At 43.4% G+C, this 22,855-nt stretch overlaps 1 protein-coding gene across 1 annotated transcript in view; it reads right to left on the reverse strand.

Annotated features, from left to right (window-relative positions):
* Nucleotides 1-272: 272 nt before the first annotated feature.
* Nucleotides 273-22,855, reverse strand: part of LOC123749092 (murinoglobulin-1-like) — a 267,218-nt gene continuing 244,635 nt past the window's right edge. Inside the window, exons 26-27 of the mRNA XM_069326609.1 lie at nucleotides 14,712-15,113; nucleotides 273-747 (exon numbers count right to left, since the gene is read on the reverse strand). Of these exons, the coding sequence (XP_069182710.1) occupies nucleotides 712-747; nucleotides 14,712-15,113 (438 nt within the window). The 3' untranslated portion in view covers nucleotides 273-711. The remainder of the gene's footprint in view (nucleotides 748-14,711; nucleotides 15,114-22,855) is intronic.

Genomic DNA, 22,855 nt, shown 5'->3' on the forward strand with positions numbered 1-22,855 from the left:
TTACAACACCTCTTCATCAACTATTTCGACTAAAGTTCCAAGTAGGATTAAGTTCACTGGTACAGATGGAAACACCAGGTTTCTCTCTATAGGTCAGTGACAAAACTACAAATCTCAATATTCTCGATTTTGGCTGCAACAAATATTTAGCCTTATCCCTGCAAAGGGTTAAGACAGCACAGGATCGGAGCAAATGGAAAGACTTGCCGTGGTTGCCAAAAACTAGAGGAGTAATGTACAATAAATGGCATTTCCGGAGAAGGATTATACTATTTTTTGACAAAAACTGTTTAATTGTTCCAGTTGCAAACAATAAGGCACATGTTTACTCTCACTCAGAATACACACAACTGATACTGCTGATATACACACGTGTAAACAGACTTTTCATTAACGATGGAAAATCAAAATGCACAATAACCAAAAAGGACACGAGATAATACATATACAAGGAACTGACAGATGTCCCTTTTGATTGGTAATAAAATTATAGGCAAACATTATTGCAAGGCAAACAGATAATAACGGAGAGATGATAACTGTAGGATGAAGTCGGATGTGTTCGTTAACATAGTCCACACTTTTGCAACGTTGGAATCTTCTAGAAATTTATGAATGAATGTCAGTCCTAGCATCAGTTGTTATCCCAGCACAAGCTATTGATCCTAGCATCATTTTAGTATACTAGGAATATTATCAGAAGTGTATGTCCTAGCGGCACTCAGTTGGAGGAGGAAGCGTGTAGCTCTGCAATGAGAGAAGAAAATATATATTAATATTTTGGTTGTGGTAAACTACGACCATATAAATAATAAAGTTGAGTCTCCTGAACCAGTTTCACCTCTTCCACCTATTGCTTCTCACCTTTCACAGCAACGTCTACCATTTTTTACGAACTCCTCACTACACCAGAGTTTTCAGATAGTATAGCAAATTAGACAATCAGCAAAACAAACTACATACCTTGATAAGGGAAAAACGATGGAAGAAGAGTATGGTAATTTGCCAATGTCAAGATAACTTGCATTAGTATCCAAGAGCATCACCAAATGGCAGCTAAAGTCAGCTTAGTGTTTGTTTCACTTGCGAGTCCGGTTGACTCACATGGCTGGCCCCAAGACGCTCTTTGTAAAGACCATCATTGTTGTCTAACATAGGAGGAGTTAACGTTACTTGTGACATATATTGTCTTTATCTTATGGGGTGGGGGGCAGGTAGCTTCCTTAGTTTTATTCGTCATTACTTTTCACGATTGTGGTTCAGTTAAGAAGAAAGAAGATAGGAGGGATGTAGTTCGCCCTGAATGTATTTCAGATTTATCTTCCCTGACATCAGCTTGTTTCCTGTTTCTGCAGCAGAGCTATCGTCTTATAGTGTGGGCTTCAGTTGCCCCGGTGTCTGAATAATACTTGGTTCCTCAACCCAAACTTGTTGAGGGGAGATTCTAAAGGTCCTTGTGCACACAAATAATTATCAAAGAAGCCGCCAAGCCAGAAGTCAATGTAGCACCGTCTGTGTTGCAAGATTTTCAAACGGAGCATGATATCACTCAAGATGCCAATACGAAAACAGAAGGGGGCCTAAGGTGAATGATATCAAGGTATGGAATTCGCCAAGGATTGTAATCAGAGACAACGACTCCTAGAGAGATTAGGAAAGGAAGACACACGAACAGCCAGAAAATCAGGGCAATCGAGAAGGAGGTTTAAGGCTGGACATGGACAACGCAGTTTGGACGAGAGAGAGCAGGACGTTGTTCCATTAAGTGACCACAAGTTAGGTAGGTGTGCCTTGTGTGCATATTTTGTTTTGTTTTCAGTATATTCGTGCTTCGTCGTGCCCTGTGTAACGATGTATCTTGCTCGTTTATACGATTCCACTTCAGTGGACGATATCGATTCGTGGGATTGATATCAGTGGCACCGTCTACTTTTTCCTCGTTTGTACTTTCTTGAGTTGGCCCACGCTCCCCATGTGTCCGGTGCGTCTGGACGTTTATTAATGAACCACCTATATAGTTCCCATTGGGATTGGGTGGCTGGTTAACCAAACATTTTTCATAATAAAGTTTTCTATGTTTTGGGATTTTCTGTATAATTTGATTCGTTAATGCAAGCAGAATTAACTCGGTTAATGCTGCTTGCAGCTTTCAGGAAAACAAAATTTGTTGTTGTTATTTGTTTATGTTGGCTGAGCCGCTCTCCAGGATGACAGCATCAGACACTTATTGTACTCCATCCAGACACCTCAAGGTTTTGGCTTTTGCAGGTCTTCAATTGTGGCCAACACTGTGGGAGGCGAGCCTCCTCTTTTTTAAGAATCCTGAAGTTTTGGTATACTGACTTGAGTTAAATTCTTAGTTTTACTGTCTGGGGCTGGGAGATTGGCTGGCATCTGTACTTGCCTCTGCCACCGCCTTTGATAAGGGTTATTAAACATCCTTGGCCTCAGACTTCTGCTGTTTCTGACATATTAATGGTGGATCCTTGTGGGGTAAGTGACGGTATTGTAGAAGCCTAGTCCCTTCTTCTGAGTTCGTCCACTGTGTTTGTGAAACGATGGGAGTTCGTTTCCCATCGAATCAAACTTTCCCATCATCAAACCCCATCAAGATGCTTTCCCATTGTTACGACCCTGGGTTCCTCAGTGGAAACCAGAGGTCAAAACTGAGCTAATAAACTGCCTTTTAGTATTGAAAACACATCACGAGGTCCCCTTGTTTGTATCTTCCCTGCCAGACGTAAGACTATTCTTGTTTTTCAAAGATCATTTAAGACTGAGCTTGGGGTTGATTATTAAATAATAACATAGGCACCAACTATGTTTACTAATACTTTCTAATCATTTGTAAAGTAAACCTGAGTAAACTTGGTATAGGGCTGCGGTACGATTAGTTGAGCAGTCTGCCGGCAGCGAGCCAGCTGGGGGAAAGGAGACTGAGAGTCTTTCTTTTTCTGAGCTGGCGTTGGGTGGATAGGATCCTCCTACCCTTCCTCCTCGTTTCCTTATTTCTGTGTCTTGTCCAAGCTAAGTATATACTGTGTACATTATTCATTCTCTGGCATACACGTGTTCTAGGTGTATAGTAGTATACTTTGTGTGTAGTAGGTGTTTTTAGAGTTTATATTACTAGTTATTCTAAAGGGGGTCCCAGTGGAACCACGTGGTCTCCCTACCCTAAGCTGACTCTAGCTTCAAGTGTTTCCATAGTAGAACTTTACCCTAGCTTGTGTTCAGTGTAAACCTTGTATCCTGTCTATGTGGACCAAGGCTTTTAACGTAAGATAGTGTGGTAAAGTAATTATTATTATTGTTATTGGTGTGAGTGTATATGGGGGGTTGTTAAGGGGTTAATAAATAAGTAAGTAGTAACGGAGTATCCCTTCTTCCTGTGTGGGAGTGCTAGGATCAACCTCTAGTCTGATATAGTCTAGTAGCAAGTTATTATTACTGTGGATAGTTTATTTTGGGGGCCGGGCCTTTTAGTTCTCCCATATTTGATAACTCTGAATGCTACCTGATGTCATGTTCACAGAAAATGGTACCATCCGTTTTCTATGTGCGGCGGCTGGGACGCCAGAGAGAGATTGGAGGTAAACAAGAGAGCGTACAGGACACCCGCCAAGCTTGGTAGCTACTAGTCATGTAATCATATTAAGTATTAAAGTCAGTAACCAAGTCATGACTTTACATCAACCCTACAACCAAGACTTCCTCAGTAACACACAAACACCACATTGGCGACGAGGATGAACTGTGAACGCAGGTATTTGTTCAGTTTCAAACACAAGGGAGAAGCATGCTGCCTGGAGGAGGAAGAGAAGCTGTGAGCGCCATACCCGATGCTGTATGCTAACCGATGCTGTGTGCTAACCAATGCTGTGTGCTAAACGATGCTGTGTGCTAACCAATGCTGTGTGCTACCCAAGCTGTGTGCTACCCAAGCTATGCTGAAAAAACTGTGTACTGAGGAATCTGCCGACGTTGTGTACGAAACGACGCTTTGATGTGTACAAAACCTGATGTTTTGGTTACGAAACGACGCTTCGTGCTACAAAATTCATCACACTGAACTGACTGCTGTACCAACTGCTGTACCAACTGCTGCACCAACTGCTGTACCAACTGCTGTACCAACTGCTGTACCAACTGCTGCTGTGCCAACTGCTGTGCTGCTGATGTGAGTAGGATCAACACATGTACACAAGGGCTAGGTAAGAAGTCAGTTGCTGCTATATTGTGCACTGTTGTGAACTTCTGCATTAAAATGCTTGTGTGCTTTGCAAAATTAAAGTAATTACAGTGAATTCTTGACTAACATATTCAGTGCAGTAAGTGTTTAATATTCTGAGGAACATTTAAGTGATAAGTTTACATTTATTCAGTAAAAAATGGCAAATATACCTCAGTTTCCTGCATTTGATCCTGACTGTGACCAGACAAACCTGTCACAGAGGTGGGTCAAATGGCTTAAAAGGTTTGAAAATTTGTTGATAGTTTCTGACATCAAAAGTGCTGAAAGAAAGCGTGCCTTTCTACTTCATTATGCAGGTGATAGAGTTTGTGACATCTTTGACACACTGAAAGACACTGGTGGTGCCAAAGATTATGACACTGCCAAAGCCAAACTAACAGAGCATTTCAAACCAAGGCAAAATACTGCAATGGAAATTATGCATTTCAGGAGAGCAAAACAACTCTCTAATGAAACTGTGGATCAATACCACACACGTCTGCAGGGTTTAGCAGCCCATTATGAGTTTGCTGATGTTGACAAAGAAATCAAACAGCAAATAATTGAAACATGCACATCTACACGTCTCCGTCGAAGAGCTCTAGAACTTGTTGATGATGATAGTTCTCTTACCAAGATACTGGATATGGCTCGTCGAATGGAAGATGCTGCACGTGATGCTCGTGTCATGGAGTGCAGTGCCAATAACGGTGCTGCCACTGTTACTAACAGTGATGAGGTACGTAAGGTTCAGGGAGGACACCGTGATCAAAGAAGATATCATGGCAAACCTAACAGTAAATTTAGCCGAGAACCACGTCACAACTGGGGTCAAGGAACAAGGCTCAAGCAGTCACAACGACCCACATCAGAGGGTGTCAACAATAAATGTTACAATTGTGGAGGAGACTACCCACACCAAGATAATGTTTGTCCTGCTCAAGGTAAGAAGTGCTATGAGTGTGGAAAACTAGGTCATTTTGGTGCTATGTGTCGTTCAGCACTAAAGAAACCACAGTCAATGAATAAAAGCACTGTACGAGGATCAGGTCATAGGGGTCGAGGTGGTAAACACAATATTGCACCTCAAATCAAGAATGTTAACAATGTACAAGACAACATTTCATTACAACCAGTCTCAGATGACAGTGAATGTGATTATACTTATGGAGTACAAGCAATCACAGAATGGAATGATCTTCCAAACAACCCAGAGACATGTGTATACATTGCTGGTATTTGTCTCAAGGTTCTCATTGACACTGGATCAAACATTGACACCATTGCTGAGTGCCACTATGAAAAAATTAAAAAACAGTTCCCAAAGCTTGAGAACTATAATGGCAAAGCCACTGCCTATGCTTCAAAGGTAGCCTTGCCAGTGATTGGAACTTTCACTGCAGAGATTAAGTCAAAGAATGCAATGCTCATTACTACATTCCATGTTGTTAGGAATGCAAAGGAGTCTTTACTCAGTTACAAGACTTCAACCAAATTGGGGCTACTTCAGCTTTCTAATGCTGTAGCAGTGGAATCTGCAAACAATGTTGATGGTATTGTTGCTGAATTCTCTGATCGATTTAAATCCATAGGTTGTTATACTGATAGCAAAGTACATCTGCATATCAACCCAGATGTAATTCCAGTTGCCCAACCACATCGCCGACAATCATTCCATACTCGCAAGAAAGTCGATGCCGAACTGGATAGGCTGATAGAACTAGATATCATTGAACCAGTAACAGGCCCAACACCATGGGTAAGCCCAATTGTCACTCCACCAAAGCCGAAGAATCCAGATGAGATACGCATTTGTACTCACCTAATTGTACTCACCTAATTGTGCTTGCGGGGGTTGAGCTTTGGCTCTTTGGTCCCGCCTCTCAACTGTCAATCAACTGGTGTACAGATTCCTGAGCCTACTGGGCTCTATCATACCTACATTTGAAACTGTGTATGGAGTCAGCCTCCACCACATCACTTCCTAGTGCATTCCATTTATTAACTACTCTGACACTGAAAAAATTCTTTCTAACGTCTCTGTGGCTCATCTGGGTACTAAGTTTCCACCTGTGTCCCCTTGTTCGTGTCCCACCCGTGCTGAAGAGTTTGTCTTTGTCCACCCTGTCAATTCCCCTGAGAATTTTGTAGGTGGTTATCATGTCTCCCCTTACTCTTCTGTTTTCCAGGGATGTGAGGTTCAGCTCCTTTAGCCTTTCCTCGTAGCTCAATCCTCTCAGTTCCGGGACGAGCCTGGTGGCATACCGCTGAATCTTCTCTAACTTTGTCTTGTGTTTAACTAGGTATGGACTCCAGGCTGGAGCTGCATACTCCAGGATTGGTCTTACATAAGTGGTATACAGGGTTCTGAAAGATTCCTTACACAAGTTTCTGAAGGCAGTTCTTATGTTGGCCAGTCTAGCATATGCCGCTGATGATATTCTTTTGATGTGGGCCTCTGGGGACAGGTTCGGTGTGATATCAACCCCCAGATCCTTCTCTCTATTTGATTCTTGCAGGATTTCCCCTCCCAGATGATACCTTGTGTTCAGCCTCCTGCTCCCTTCGCCTAATTTCATCACCTTACACTTTCCAGAGTTGAACTTCAGCAGCCATTTTCTAGACCATTCCTCCAGTTTATCCAGGTCATCCTGTAGTCTCTGCCTATCTTCATCCGTCTTGATTCTTCTCATAATTTTTGCATCATCAGCAAACATCGAGAGGAATGAGTCTATACCCTCTGGAAGATCGTTCACATATATTAGAAACAGGATGGGTCCAAGTACTGAGCCCTGTGGGACTCCGCTGGTGACATCTCGCCACTCTGATGTCTTCCCCCTCACCGTTACTCGCTGTTTCCTGTTGCTTAAGTACTCCCTTATCCACTGGAGCACCTTCCCTTTTACTCCTGCCTGTTGCTCCAACTTTTTTAACAGCCTTTTATGGGGTACTGTGTCGAAGGCTTTTTGGCAATCCAGGAAAATGCAGTCGGCCCACCCTTCTCTTTCCTGCCTAATTTTCGTTGCCTGGTCATAAAATTCTATTAACCCTGTGAGGCACGATTTACCATCTCTGAACCCATGTTGGTGGTGCGTTACAAAGTTATTTCCCTCCAGATGCTCTACGAGCCTTTTCCTCACGATCTTCTCCAGCACCTTGCATGGTATACAAGTTAAGGAAACTGGCCTGTAATTCAGTGCCTCTTGCCTGTCACCCTTTTTGTATATTGGGACCACGTTAGCTGTCTTCCAACTTTCTGGTAAGTCTCCTGTTTCCAGTGATCTGTTATACACCATAGAGAGTGGCACACTTAGTGCTTCTGCACCTTCCTTTAGTATCCATGGTGAGATTCTATCAGGCCCAACAGCCTTTGTCACATCTAGCTCCAGCAGACACCTTTTGACCTCATCACTGGTGAGGTCAAATTCCTCCAAGGTTTCCAAGGTTGCCGCCTCCTCATTTAGTGCAGGGGCTTCTCCTTGTTCTATTGTGAAGACCTCCTGGAATCTCTTGTTGAGTTCTTCACACACCTCCTTGTCATTCTCTGTGTATCTGTTCTCCCCTTTCCGCAGCTTCATCACTTGTTCCTTCACTGCTGTTTTCCTCCTGATATGGCTGTGGAGCAGCTTTGGTTGGGTCTTGGCTTTACTCGCGATGTCATTTTCAAACTGTCTCTCTGCTTCCCTCCTCACTCTGATGTACTCATTTCTGGCCCTCTGGTACCTCTCCCTGCTCTCTGGTGTTCTGTTATTTCTGTAGTTTCTCCATGTTCTTTTACTCAGTTGTTTCGCTACCTTACATTCCTGGTTGAACCATGGGTTTTTCTGTTGTTTTTCGTTTTTCTCCTTTTGGACGGGGATAAACCTGTCTGCAGCTTCCTGGCACTTTTGGGTGACAATATCCATCATGACCTGCACATTCTTGTCTCTAAGTTCTGTTTCCCATGGTATTCCCATTAGGAAGTTCCTCATCTCGTCATATTTTCCTCTTCGGTAATTCAGTCTTTTCCCCTCCACTCCCATCCTTGGATAGGTTATCCCTACCTCCACCAAGTACTCAAAGGTCAGTACACTGTGGTCACTCATTCCTCATTCCTTGTGTGGACATGCGTGTTCCCAACAAGGCAATAATGCGTGAACGCCATCCTACACCGACTGTAGATGATATGATCTACCGCTTGAATGGTGCAACTGTATTCAGCAAGTTAGATTTAAACAAGGGCTATCATCAGCTTGAACTTGATGAGGAGAGTCGATTCATCACAACGTTTACGACACATCGAGGTCTGTATAGGTACAAGCGCCTGAGTTTTGGTATTAACAGTGCTGCCGAGGTATTCCAGCACATCATCAGCCAGGTATTGCAAGACATACCTAATGCTGACAACATGTTTGATGACATCATTGTTTATGGCCGTACCCAAGCTGAACACGACAAAGCTCTTCGTGCAACATTGCAACGCTTACGAGAAAAGAATTTGACGCTAAGCCGAGCAAAGTGTGAGTTCAATCAACATAAAATTGAATTCTTTGGACATGTACTTAGTGACAAAGGTCTGTCTCCAGATCCTAAGAAAGTTGCAGATACCAAGAATGCTGCACCTCCTTCAACGTCCACTGAAGTACATAGTTTTCTGGGAATGGCAAACTACTGTTCTCGCTTCATTCCAGATTTTGCTACCATTACGAAGCCTCTACGTGAGCTCCTGAAGAAAAACGCATCATGGTACTGGAGCGATATCGAGCAAAATGCATTTGATGCTGTGAAAGATGCACTAGTAGAGAATGCGACTGCTGCATACTTTGATCCATCAATGGACACTGAATTAACGGTGGATGCTAGTCCTGTTGGATTAGGTGCTGTTTTAGCCCAACACAAACCTGGTCAACCAGATTCCAGAGTAGTAATTGCCTACGCCAGCCGTTCTCTCACAGATGTTGAGCAACGATACAGTCAGACAGAGAAGGAAGCTCTTGCTCTTGTATGGGGCTGTGAACACTTCAATGTGTATCTGCTTGGTGCACCCTTCACCACGATAGTCACTGACCACAAACCGTTGGAGACCATCTTCAATAATCCAAAGTCCAAACCACCAGCTCGCATTGAGAGATGGGCTCTTCGTCTGCAACCATACAACTTTACGGTGAAATACAAACCGGGTGCAGGCAATCCCGCTGATTACATCAGTCGACATCCTGCCAACAGTTTCACCATCACCAAGCATCAGCAAGTTGCCGAGGAATATGTACACTCTGTAACCTGTGATGCAGTCCCTAAGGCTCTCACTCTTGATGAAATCCGTACTGCAACCCTAGAGGACCCAACTCTGCAAGCAACAGTGGATGCATTGACTAAGAAAAAGTTTCCACGCATCCCACCCTCAGGAGTTGACCAAGATGCATTCAAAGCACTTGAACGCATCCAGACAGAATTAAGTGTTACGCAACAACGCGACACTGTGCTGCGAGGTACTCGTATCGTGATTCCAGCTGTTCTCCAGCAACGTGCTCTGAAGCTTGCACATCAAGGACACCAAGGTCTTGTTAGGACGAAACAGCTGCTACGAGAAAAGGTGTGGTTTCCTGGCATTGATCGTCAAGCAAAGGATATGCATGATGCCTGTGTCCCTTGCCAAGCTGCAGTGGATACTTCAAGACCAACACCTCTACAACCTTCACCACTACCTGCTGCACCATGGACGGAAGTATCGATGGACTTCTGCGGACCACTACCAACTGGAGAGTACTTGATGGTAGTCATTGATGATCACTCACGTTATCCAGAAGTAGAAATCATCAATTCCACATCTGCAAAGGCCGTCATCCCGAAACTTGACAAGATCTTTTCAAACTTTGGCATTCCTGAAGTTGTCAAGACGGACAATGGACCGCCATTCAATGGACAAGACTTTGTCAACTTTGCTGAGCATATTGGATTCAAACACCGCCGTGTGATGCCACTACATCCTCAAGCAAATGGAGAAGTTGAGAGATTCATGCAACCTCTCATGAAAGCGGTACGCTGTGCTCATGCCGAAGGACGATCCTGGAAACAAGCTATGTATGCTTTTCTCAGAAACTACCGTGCAACACCACATGGAACACTGGGCAAGTCGCCTGGCGAACTTTTATTTGGAAGTCCTATGAGAATCGCACTACCCGTCATGCCAGCCGAGGTAACGGATAAACGTCTCGCTCAGAAGGATGCACTAGCCAAGGGCAAAATGAAAATTGCTCATGATCAACGTGCAAAGGAACAGTTCATAAAGGTTGGAGACACTGTTCTCGTTAAAAAGAAAAAAGAGGGAAAGTTAGATATGCCGTATGATACAAAACCATATAAAGTGATTAGTGTAAAAGGAACTATGGTAACAGCTAGTAATAGAGATCATAGTATAACACGTAATATGGCTTATTTCAAAGTGATTCCAACTAGTGTAGAAAATGATGAAGTGCAAAGTCGTGCAAAAGAAAAAGAAAAAATAGTTATAACCCGACAAACAATTCATCAAGGGATGTTATTGCATTTAAGGACTCTCGTCCTAAACGTCATGTTAAACGCCCTACACGATTTGATGATTGTGTTCCTATGTAATGAAAAGTATTTACTTATTATGCTAAACTAAATTTAATATTGTTTGAATAATGCAGATATCTCATTCAATATTTTGTAACTTTGTAGTACAGTTTCTTTCATGTTTGTTTAACATTGCATATGTATTTTTAACATTGAAATCCTTTGTGGAAAAGATTAAGTTGTTTAAATTCTTTGTGTGCTTAATTAATGTTAAATGTATGCAGTATCTCTTGATATGGTAATAACTTACTTTGTGTCAATAACTTTGCTTTGTGCTACAAGCATGGTAGACATCCTGTATTCATTCTTTTTAAAGAAAAGGAGGGATGTCATGTTCACAGAAAATGGTACCATCCGTTTTCTATGTGCGGCGGCTGGGACGCCAGAGAGAGATTGGAGGTAAACAAGAGAGCGTACAGGACGCCCGCCAAGCTTGGTAGCTACTAGTCATGTAATCATATTAAGTATTAAAGTCAGTAACCAAGTCATGACTTTACATCAACCCTACAACCAAGACTTCCTCAGTAACACACAAACACCACACCTACTGCCCCTACACCCATGTTATAATAGATCCCCCATAGTACAGACACTCCTTTATTTAACACCCATCAACCCCCCCCCCCAACTTTTGTTGGGGGATCAAGGTTTTTATAAAGGGCCTTTGTACCCATCCTTCCTCCCTTATGTGTGGAGGAGGGGGGTTAGGGTTTCAATAGAGGACATCTCTACTCCTCCTCTTTCCCTTTGTGGGGGTGAAACTCCATAAATTGTTTTATTTACGATATTCACTGAAACAATTAGAGTCAGTTCAGGAATTGTGTGGCGACGGTCTGTTGGTCCTTGAGAATAACAGTCACACTTTTTAATGCGCTAATGTTTACATGTTGAGTATAGGTCAGGTTGTGTCAGGTGACCTTGTCCTCTACTATATATACTGATACCTGCAGACAGTGTTGTGATCTTTCCCTAATACAAGCCGCTGTCTAGCTGTGATAGTTAAGAAAAAAACATCCACCTTGTGCTTTCGGTGTTTCGCGCGCCTAAGCGGTAAGACCGAAAAGTGTATACTCTTTTGACTGTCCTGACACTAATTGTAGGCGTACGTATTTAAATTTGGTATCACTGTGTTCGCAATAGAATTGTCTATAAGAACATACCTATAAAATGCCGCCAAAGCATAAGGCATATCAACACCAAATAAACTATTCAGATAGATCACTTGCCGAGAGGGCCAAACAGCTCTCTTAACAGCTCTCTCTCTCCAAACATGTTTCCACTCTCTTAATGGTTGTGAAGCCCAGAGTTGTGCTACAGCGTTAATTTTGGTATCACTGAAATTGCAATAAAATTATCTACACGGACATATCCATATAAATATAGATTTAATGTCGTAGCTCACCCATAACAGTGTGGGAAGTGGCCAAAGTGTTCCCCTTCGGCGGCATATCGGCGAAACCCGCTTTGAAAAGTGAATATTCAATTCACTGTCCTGACATTATTTTTCGATGTATGTATTTCATTTTTGTTCCAATGTGTTTGCAATAGAATGTTCTAGACGAGCATAAGTATAAAAGGTCACATAAGGATGCGTTCGACCGGCAACATATATAAAAACTACGTCGATTAAACTCGTCGTGACAATAATACAATTGTTTTACCACGATGATTCATTGCCATGCCGTTCTCTTTAATAAGCTGGTCGGCTATTAGAGAAAACGTAAATTTCATGGCAAACATTTGTAAACTATCCCCAAGTTGATCGGATAATAAATGGAATTTATACAAATATTTTTTCTCGTGAGCGCGGCACGCCAGCGTAGTCAGGAGGAAAATTGGTGACGACGCTGTTGTCACCAAAGCGCGAAAGTGTTAGCGGTGGATCCTTGTGGGGGTAAGTGACGGTATTGTAGAAGCCTAGTCCCTTCTTCTGAATTCGTCCACTGTGTTTACTAGTTGTGTTTTTACGGGGGTTGAGCTCTGCTCTTTCGGCCCGCCTCTCAACTGTCAATCAACTGTTTACTAACTACTATTTATTTATTTTTTCCCCACACCACACACACACACACCCCAGGAAGCAGCCCGTGACAGCTGACTAACTCCTAGGTACCTATTTACTGCTAGGTAACAGGGGCATTCAGGGTGAGAGAAACTTTGCCCATTTGTTTCTGCCTCGTGCGGGAATCGAACCCGCGCCACAGAATTACAAATCCTGCGCGCTATCCACCAGGCTACGAGGCCTAAGCTAAGCGTTTCACAAACTGTGTTTGTGAAACGATGGGAGTTCGTTTCCCATCGAATCAAACTTTCCCATCATCAAACCCCATCAAGATGGTTTCCCATCAACCCCCCCCCCCAACTTTTGTTGGGGGGGGGGTTGGGGATCCCCAACTTTTGTTGGGGGATCAAGGTTTTTATAAAGGGCCTTTGTACCCATCCTTCCTCCCTTATGTGTGGAGGAGGGGTGCTAGGGGTTTCAATAGAGGACATCTCTACTCCTCCTCTTTCCCTTTGTGGGGGTGAAACACCATAAATTGTTTTATTTACGATATTCACTGAAACAATTAGAGTCAGTTCAGGAATTGTGTGGCGACCGTCTGTCGGTCCTTGAGAATAACAGTCACACTTTTTAATGCGCTAATGTTTACATGTTGGGTATAGGTCAGGTTGTGTCAGGTGACCTTGTCCTCGACTATACTGATACCTGCAGACAGTGTTGTGATCTTTCCCTCATACAACCCGCTGTCTAGGTGTGATAGTAAGATATTTAGAGCTGTGTGCTGTACACTTTCGAGCTGTGGGTTGAAGACGCTATTACAGTGTTGGCTGCTCGTTATCTGTTGCATATTGCTAGTCCTCGCCTTGTCTGTGGAGCTGGGATACCTTTATCAGCTGTTCTTCCCCCCAAGCTCTGTGGTCCCGGCCTCTCACCCCTCACTGGCCAGCCTTTCATCTTTGTGCTTCTTTATTATTCTCTCTTGCAGTTCAAAGTTGGTTTTCGTCACTAAGTCTGCCCGAAACGCTTTGCGTAATAGTGGTTTAGGCATTGTATGTACTAGCTCTATTTATAAATCCAATAACTTTTGTATCTCACCCTGTATGTATGTACTTTACCTGAATAAATATTTGTATTTGTAAGGCATTGTTGGGTATTTGCTCCGGAAAGCTACCGAAGACCAGCCCAGAAATCAAACATTTAAAGTCATGAAATTCGCTTGTTTGGGCGGCCTCGTTTGCTCCCTGTTCCTGTAGTTGTTCCCTGTGTGGTTCGGGGCTGCTTTAAGGCGGCTCGTAGTATGTTGGCATTCGGCAACCTACTTCTTCCCTTCTTTCCTGTTCTCTCTCATAATGACACCCAATTTGTCTTCGTTCACAAGTACTTCCTGGGCAGTATTTACCGATTATGAGGTTGTTCTAGGATCCCTATCGCCACTATAAGCTCATTAGATTATTTTCCTGTGTCCGGGTGGGTGGGAACACGTCTAGAGGTGTGACGGGTCAGTAGTGCCGGGGCCTGGCAAGCTATTTAGGCCGGCCAAAAAGGGCCATTTCGTTGCATTCAACCCATAACTATACATAAGCTCTAAGAGATCTGTAAGTACAATTTCGGTCTGGCTATAACGTAGGAGTCCTATGAAAGAACACATAAATAGTTCAAAAGCTACAGAGCAAAATCAATTTGTACTGAAACTGGAAACTATTCCAGTAATAAAAATGTGATGCAATACATTTTAAATACGACAAATTTAATTATTACAAAAAATTATATTCTATCGGAAAGTCAATTCATTTAATTTCATTTTTTTATATTTAAGTTTTAAATATTTAGCAGAATAAACAATAGCATTTTGTTGTTGAGGAAAGATGAGGAAGGAAAGACAACCCGGAACGATGGACTGACCTTTGAGATCTGGAACTCTGGCTGATAGTAGTCATAGAGACGCACTGTGCCGGGCTTGACCTCCTCCACCTCTATGTCTCTTATTACACGGAAGTTTGCACAAGTGTCTTTAGCAGTTAATTCTTCAATATAGAAAGCTATCTTGCTGCCATCTACATCATATCGCTTTATATTTTTATCCTTTTTAAGAAGTTCCTTCAGATCATCTTTCTCTGGGATGTAACCAGAAATGAGATTGACCTCAATGACGGCCATATTGGACTTGCCGTCCGGGAGGCGGTAGGAGGCGCACACAGTGATGCGCTTGGTCACGCACTTCTCATCCGGCTCGGTGTTTGTGTTGACGGTCATGTCGAAGGCGTCACTCGCCTCAGCCTCAGGAATGTTGTACCGCAGAACAGCCTGAAACAAATTGTTAATGCAATAATTATCAGAATGCAATAAGCCTGCATGTCAATTGTTACAATATCGCAGCTCATTACTTGGCTTGCCTTTGGCCTCATACTCGCCAACTTCCACCATGAGAAGCTGGCAGTCAATACCACCTTTATGAACATGAGAACAAGAATTAAGGACGCTGCAGAAGGACTATTGCCTTACTCGTGGCAGCTCCTGTTTATATCCACCCAACCTCATCTATCTATGTCTATCCTACGCTTGAAACCATCAAGGGATCCCACGTTTATTATGTAACCTCGTAATTTGTTCCACAAATCAACAACTCTGTTTTCAAACTAGTATTTACCCAGGTCTTTTATAAATTTAAACCCATTCAATTTATATCCATTATTTCGTGTTCTATTTTGCGTTGATATATTTAATAGCTTATTACAATCCTCCTTGTTATGCCCATTCATTTCTGTCACTCTTAACTCTTCACTTTTCTACCGAATGTTAACTAAATTTTTCAACCTTTCTTAATATGGAATGTTTCTAGTTTGTGGGATAAACTTACTTACCCTTCGCTGAACTCGTTCTAGTGAATTGATGTTAATCCTAAAGTATGATGACCAAAACTGTACTGCATAAATCATACATTCATATACAAATTTTTTGGCTTTAAATTTCTACTAATCATGACCCTCCCCCCCCCCCCCAGATATTCTTTGTAATTAACTGCTTAAAATAAACAAGACAAGAGTGAAAGTAATTTAACTAAACATGGTCTGTTCTTAGTGAAACTACATTGTGTTTCATTTATTAATCCATGTCTTTAAAGACAAACAAATGAATTTTGTGACTATCAGTTCAAGCAATGTACCTACAATGAATATTAAGCTAATTGGACAATGATCTCTTGCAATGTCCATTGCAAGAAATCTATTTCCATTCTTGAATATGAGAACTACATAAGCAACCCTCCCCGGCTCCTGAACTCTGCTAGACTCTAACCATTTGTTCAATAACAAGATAGGGGCTCTGCAAGCTCTTTTACAAGCTCTGGCAAACACTATTGTGGCCCTGGGGACTTTAATATCTTCAATGTTTGTTTATTAATTTGCTCATTGATTACCACTTAACCAGTTAATTTGTACAAAATTACTAATTGCAGTAGCAAGATGTTAACAACAATTTCACACCCGCTGTGAATTTGAGCTGCCGCTAGAAGAAAAGGGAAGGGAATTATCAGGAGAAAGCGCCAAGCCATTACGACTATATAGCACTGGGAAGGGGTCAGGATAAGGATTTGGGATGGGACGGGGGGGGGGGGGGGAAGGAATGGTGCCCAACTAATTGGACAGTCGGGGATTGAACGCCGACCTGCATGAAGCGAGATAACGAGATATTTGTATATAAATGAAGCGAGTTCTGCTGGAACGATTCCTGCTGAACCGTTCCAGCAGAACGGTTCGTAAACGGTTCCTGCTATAAAACAGGAGAGGGAAATGATTTTAAGTTAAACATTAAGTAATGATTTACACAAGAAAACGATCAAAGCTGTAGGATAAAGAGGAAGAAATATTGCATAGAAGGAGAGGGATTAAAGTAAGGTCATTCTAATATCCCGTAGGAAGCCCGCAGTTCACCCGAAAAGTAAGTCAACGGAGGGAGCGCCGGTGAAGGAAGGAAGGGAATTTTGGTTGTGGGTGATTCCCAGGTGAGGTATTTGGGTAGAACATTTTGTGCCCGGGATGGAGGGAACAAGTTATGGTTCAAGTTGCGTGTGCGTAAGTTATGGTTACGCACATGCAACCAAAGACATATGCACACCCATATGACAGCAGCGTACTCTACACTGGCAAAAGTTATAACATCATTCAGAAAACTAAGCGAGAAGGCTTTTAGGACACTTTACACTGCCTACGTTATCTTGAGGTTATCTTGAGATGATTTCAGGGCTTAGTGTCCCCGCGGCCCGGTCCTCGACCAGGCCTCCACCCCCAGGAAGCAGCCCGTAGCAGCTGTCTAACACCCAGGTACCTATTCACTGCTAGGTAACAGGGTGGTATCAGGGTGAAAGAAACATTTTGCCCATTTGTCGAAGCCGGAACCTCAGGACTACGAATCCGAAGCGCTGTCCACCCAGCTGTCAGGCGCCCCATTGGTACGTGAGACCAATCTTAGAGTATGCTGTGCCATCATGGAGTCCCCACCTGAAGAAACACGTATGGAAACTGGAAAAGATTCAGAAGTTTGCGACGAGGCACGTCCCAGCGTTAAGAGGAATGGGGTATGAAGAGCGCCTGAAGGAACTGAGCCTTACGACACTAGAAAAAAGAAGGGAGAAGGGGGATATGATAGGAACGTAGAAAATACTTAGGGAAATTGACAAAGTGGAAATAGATGAAATGTTCACACGTAATAGTTACAGAACGAGGGGACATGGGTGGAAGCTGGAAAATCAGATGAGTCACAGAGATGTAGGAAGTATTCTTTTAGCATGAGAGTAATGGAAAAATGGAATGCACTTAAGGAGCAGGTTGTGGAAGCAAACTGTATTCATAATTTTAAAACTAGGTATGATAGGGAAATGGGACAGAAGTTATTGCTGTAAACAACCGATGGCTAGAAAGGTGGGATCCAAGAGTCAATACTCGATCCTGCAGGCACAAATAGGTGAGCACAAATAGGTGAGTACAATAGGTGAGTATAAATAGGTGAGTACACACATGCACACACAGTCAAAAACATTCCCACACCCAATCACAGACATATACACACACAGCCACATACACTTCAACCCAGGTAAATGTAAGGTAATGAAACTAGGGGGAGGAAATAGGAGGCCAGACACATGATACAGAATGGGAGATGAAGTCCTTCATGAAACGGACAGAAAGATCTAGGAGTTGATATCACATCAAACCCTGAAGCCCACATCAAAAGAATAACATCGGCAGCGTATGCGAGGCTGGCTAACATCAGAACTGCCTTCAGAAACTTGTGTAAGGACTCTATCAGAACCTTGTATACTACATATGTAACACCAATCCTGGAGTATGCGGCCCCAGCATGAAGCACGTACCTTGGATGAAACTGGAAAAAGTTCAGAGGTATGTCACTAGACTAATCCGAGAACTAAGAGGCATGAGTTACGAGGAAAGGCTGAGGAAACTGCACCTCACGTCGCTGGAAGACAGAAGAGCTCGGGGAGACATGATCACCATATACAAGATTCTAAGGGGAATTGACAGGGTAGACAGAGATAGATTATTTAACGTGGGATGGTACACACACAAGGGGACACAGGTGGAAGCTGAGTACCCAAATGAGCCACAGAGACATTAGAAAGAACATTTTCAGAGTCAGAGTAGTTAGTAAATAAAATGCACTAGGCAGTGATGTGGTGGAGGCTGACTCCATACACAGTTTCAAATGTAGATATGATAGAGCCCAGTAGGCTCAGGAATTTGTACACCAGTTGACTGACAGTTGAGAGGCGGGACCGAAGACCCAAAGCTCAACCCCCGTAAGCACAACTAGGTGAGTACATCTATAACGGGGGCCTGATAGCTGAGTAGACAGCGCTCTGGACTCGTAATTCTATGGTCCGGGTTCGATCCCCAGTGATGGCAGAAACAAATGGCAAAGTTTCTTTCACCCTGATTCGCCTGTTACCTAGCAGTAAATGGCGAGTTAATGTACCTGGGAGTTAGACAGCTGCTACGGACTGCTTCCTGTGTGTGTGTGTGTGTGTGTGTGTGTGTGTGTGTGTGTGTGTGTGTGTGTGTGTGTGTGTGTGTGTGTGTGTGTGTGTGTGTACTCACCTAGTTGTGCTTGCGAGTGTTGAGCTCTGGCTCTTCTGGTCCCACTTCTCAACTGTCAATCAACAAGTGTACAGGTTCCTGAGCCTATTGGGCTCTATCATATCTACACTTGAAACTGTGTATGGAGTCAGCCTCCACCACATCGCTTCCTTATGCATTCCATTTGTCAACCACTCTGACACTAAAAAAGTTCTTTCTAATATCTCTGTGGCTCATTTGGGCACTCAGTTTCCACCTGTGTCCCCTAGTGCATGTGCCCCTTGTGTTAAACAGCCTGTCTATATCAACCCTGTTGATTTCCTTGAGAATCTTGAATGTGGTGATCATGTTCCCCCCCTAACTCTTCTGTCTTCCAACGAAGTGAGGTTTAATTCCCGTAGTCTCTCCTCGTAGCTCATACCTCTCAGCTCGGGTACTAGTCTGGTGGCTAACCTTTGAACCTTTTCCAGTTTAGTCTTATGCTTGACTAGATATGGACCCCATGCTGGAGTCGCATACTCCAGGGTTGGTCTGACATATGTGGTATATAATGTTCTGAAAGATTCCTTACACAGGTTTCTAAAGGCCGTTCTTATGTTAGCCAACCTGGCATATGCTGCTAATATTATCCTCTTGATATGAGCTTCAGGGGACAGGTCTGGCGTGATATCAACCCCCAGGTCTTTCTCTCTCTCTCTGACTCTTGGAGTATTTCATCTCCCAAATGGTACCTTGTATCTGGTCTCCTGCTTCCTACCCCTATCTTCATTACATTATATTTGCTCGGGTTAAACTCTAACAGCCATTTGTTCGACCATTCCCGCAGCTTGTCCAGGTCTTCTTGAAGCCTCAAGCTGTCCTCCTCTGTCTTAATCCTTCTCATAATTTTGGCGTCGTCAGCAAACATTGAGAGGAATGAGTCTATACCCTCTGGGAGATCTTTTACGTATATCAGAAACAGGATAGGTCCAAATACAGAGCCCTGTGGGACTCCACTGGTGACTTCACTCCAATCTGAGGTCTCACCCCTCACTGTAACTCTCTGCTTCCTATTGCTTAGGTACTCCCTTATCCACTGGAGCACCTTACCAGTTAATGTGTGCAGTGTGTGTGTGTGTGTACTCACCTAATTGTGCTTGCGGGGGTTGAGCTCTGGCTCTTTAGTCCCGCCTCTCAACCGTCAATCAACAGGTGTACAGGTTCCTTAGCCTATTGGACTCTATCATATCTACACTTGAAACTGTGTATGGAGTCAGCCTCCACCACATCACTTCCTAATGCATTCCATTTGTCACCCACTCTGACACTCAGTTTTCACCTGTGTCTCCTTGTTCGTGTACCACCTGTGTTAAACAGTTTATCCTTAGCTACCCTGTCAATTTCCCTGAGGATTTTGTAGGTAGTGATCATGTCTCCCCTTACTCTTCTGTGTGTGTGTGTGTGTGTGTGTGTGTGTGTGTGTGTGTGTGTGTGTGTGTGTGTGTGTGTGTGTGTGTGTGTGTGTGTGTGTGTGTGTACTCACCTAGTTGTACTCGCCTAGTTGTGTCTGCAGGATCGAGCATTGACTCTTGGATCCCGCCTTTCGAGCATCGGTTGTTTACAGCAATGACTCCTGTCCCATTTCCCTATCATACCTGGTTTTAAAATTATGAATAGTATTTGCTTCCACAACCTGTTCCTGAAGTGCATTCCATTTTCCCACTACTCTCACGCTAAAAGAAAACTTCCTAACATCTCTGTGACTCATCTGAGTTTCAAGCTTCCATCCATGACCCCTCGTTCTGTTACTATTCCGTGTGAACATTTCGTCTATGTCCACTCTGTCAATCCCTCTGAGTATCTTATACGTTCCTATCATGTCCCCCCCTCTCCCTTCTTCTTTCTAGTGTCGTAAGGCACAGTTCCCTCAGGCGCTCCTCATACCCCATCCGTCGTAGCTCTGGGACGAGTCTCGTTGCAAACCTCTGAACCTTTTCCAGTTTCATTATATGCTTCTTCAGATAGGGACTCCATGATGAGGCGGCATACTCTAAGACTGACCTCACGTAGGCAGTGTAAAGCGCCCTAAATGCCTCCTTACTTAGGTTTCTGAATGATGATCTAACTTTTGCCAGAGTAGAGTACGCTGCTGTCGTTATCCTATTTATATGTGCCTCAGGAGATAGATTAGGTGTTACGTCCACCCCCAGGTCTCTTTCGCGCGTCGTCACAGGTAGGCTGTTCCCCTTCATTGTGTACTGTCCCTTTGGTCTCCTATCTCCTAGTCCCATTTCCATAACTTTACATTTGCTCGTGTTGAATTCCAGTAGCTATTTCTCTGACCATCTCTGCAACCTGTTCAGGTCCTCTTGGAGGATCCTGCAATCCTCATCTGTTACAACTCTTCTCATCAACTTTGCGTCATCCGCAAACATCGATATGTAGGACTCTACGCCTGTAAACATGTCGTTAACATATACAAGAAATAGGATTGGTCCCAGCACCGATCCTTGTGGTACTCCACTTGTTACTGTTCGCCAGTCCGACTTCTCGCTCCTTACCGTAACTCTTTGGCTCCTTCCTGTTACTTATCCATGCTAGGACCTTTCCCCCCACCCCCGCCTGCCTCTCGAGCTTGAACAGCAGTCTCATGTGCGGTACTGTATCAAAGGCTTTTTGGCAGTCCAGAAATATGCAGTCTGCCCAACCATCTCTGTCCTGTCTTATCCTCGTTATTTTATCACAGAATTCCAGAAGGTTTGTTAGGCACGATTTCCCTGTCCAGAAACCATGTTGATGTTTGTTCACAAACCTAATGTTCTCCAGGTTTGCAACCAGTCGTAGCCTAATTATTCTTTCCAGTATTTTACAGGGGGATGCTTGTCAGTGATACAGGTCTATAGTTAAGTGCCTCCTCCCTATCACCTTTCTTGAAGATCGGCACGACATTTGCCTTCTTCCAGCTACTGGGCAATTCTCCTGACATAAGTGACTCATTAAAGATCATTGCCAGAGGCACGCTGAGGGCCTGTGCTGATTCTTTTAGTATCCACGGTGATACTTTGTCTGGTCCAACTGCTTTAGTTGCATCTAGAGTTGTCAACTGTTTCATTACCTCCTCTGCTGTCACCTCTATATCTGATAGTCTTTCATCTAGGGTAACCCCTTTCAACAATGGGAGCTGCTCAGGCTCGGTAGTAAACACTCCATGGAAACTGGCATTCAGTGCCTCGCAGATTTCCTTGTCACTTTCAGTATATGCCCCCTCTGTCTTCCTTAGTCTTGTCACTTGGTCGTTCACCGACATTTTTCTTCTTATATGACTGTGTAGTAACTTAGGTTGTTTTTTCGCTTTGATTGCAATATCGTTCTCATAGTCCCTTTCCGATGTTCGTCTTATGTTAATGTAATCGTTCCTAGCTCTGTTGTATCTGATCCTGTTGTCCTCTGTCCTTTGTCTTCTGTACTTCCTCCACTCCCGCCTGCTGGCCATTTTTGCTTCCTGACACTGTTTATTAAACCATGGGTTATTATATTCCTTCTTATTTTTTCCCTTTACTGTTGGTATAAATCTCTCTTCGGCCTCCTGGCATTTCTGTATGACTAGGTCCATCATATCTTGGACTGTTTTTCCTCTAATTTCTTCCTCCCACTGCACTTCACCCAGATAGTCCCTTATCCTCTTATAGTCCCCTTTCCTGTAGTCAACTCTCCTTTCCCAGATCTCTTGTCCCATGGTCATAAGTTTGAATTCCATCATGTAGTCAAAGACTAGGACACAATGGTCACTGGCCCCTAGAGGTATTTCATGCTCTAAATTCTCGATATCTTCTACGTTCTGGGTGAAAATCAGGTTAATAGGCTCGGTGCATCGCCTCTTCTTTCCCTTGTGTCTTCCTTCACATGTTGTGTTAGGAAATTCCTGTCTATAACAACTACTAATTTTGCTCCCCACGTTTCGTCCCCTCCATGGGGATT

Source organism: Procambarus clarkii, chromosome 18 (assembly GCF_040958095.1).
Source record: "Procambarus clarkii isolate CNS0578487 chromosome 18, FALCON_Pclarkii_2.0, whole genome shotgun sequence".
NCBI classification, from domain to species: domain Eukaryota; kingdom Metazoa; phylum Arthropoda; class Malacostraca; order Decapoda; family Cambaridae; genus Procambarus; species Procambarus clarkii.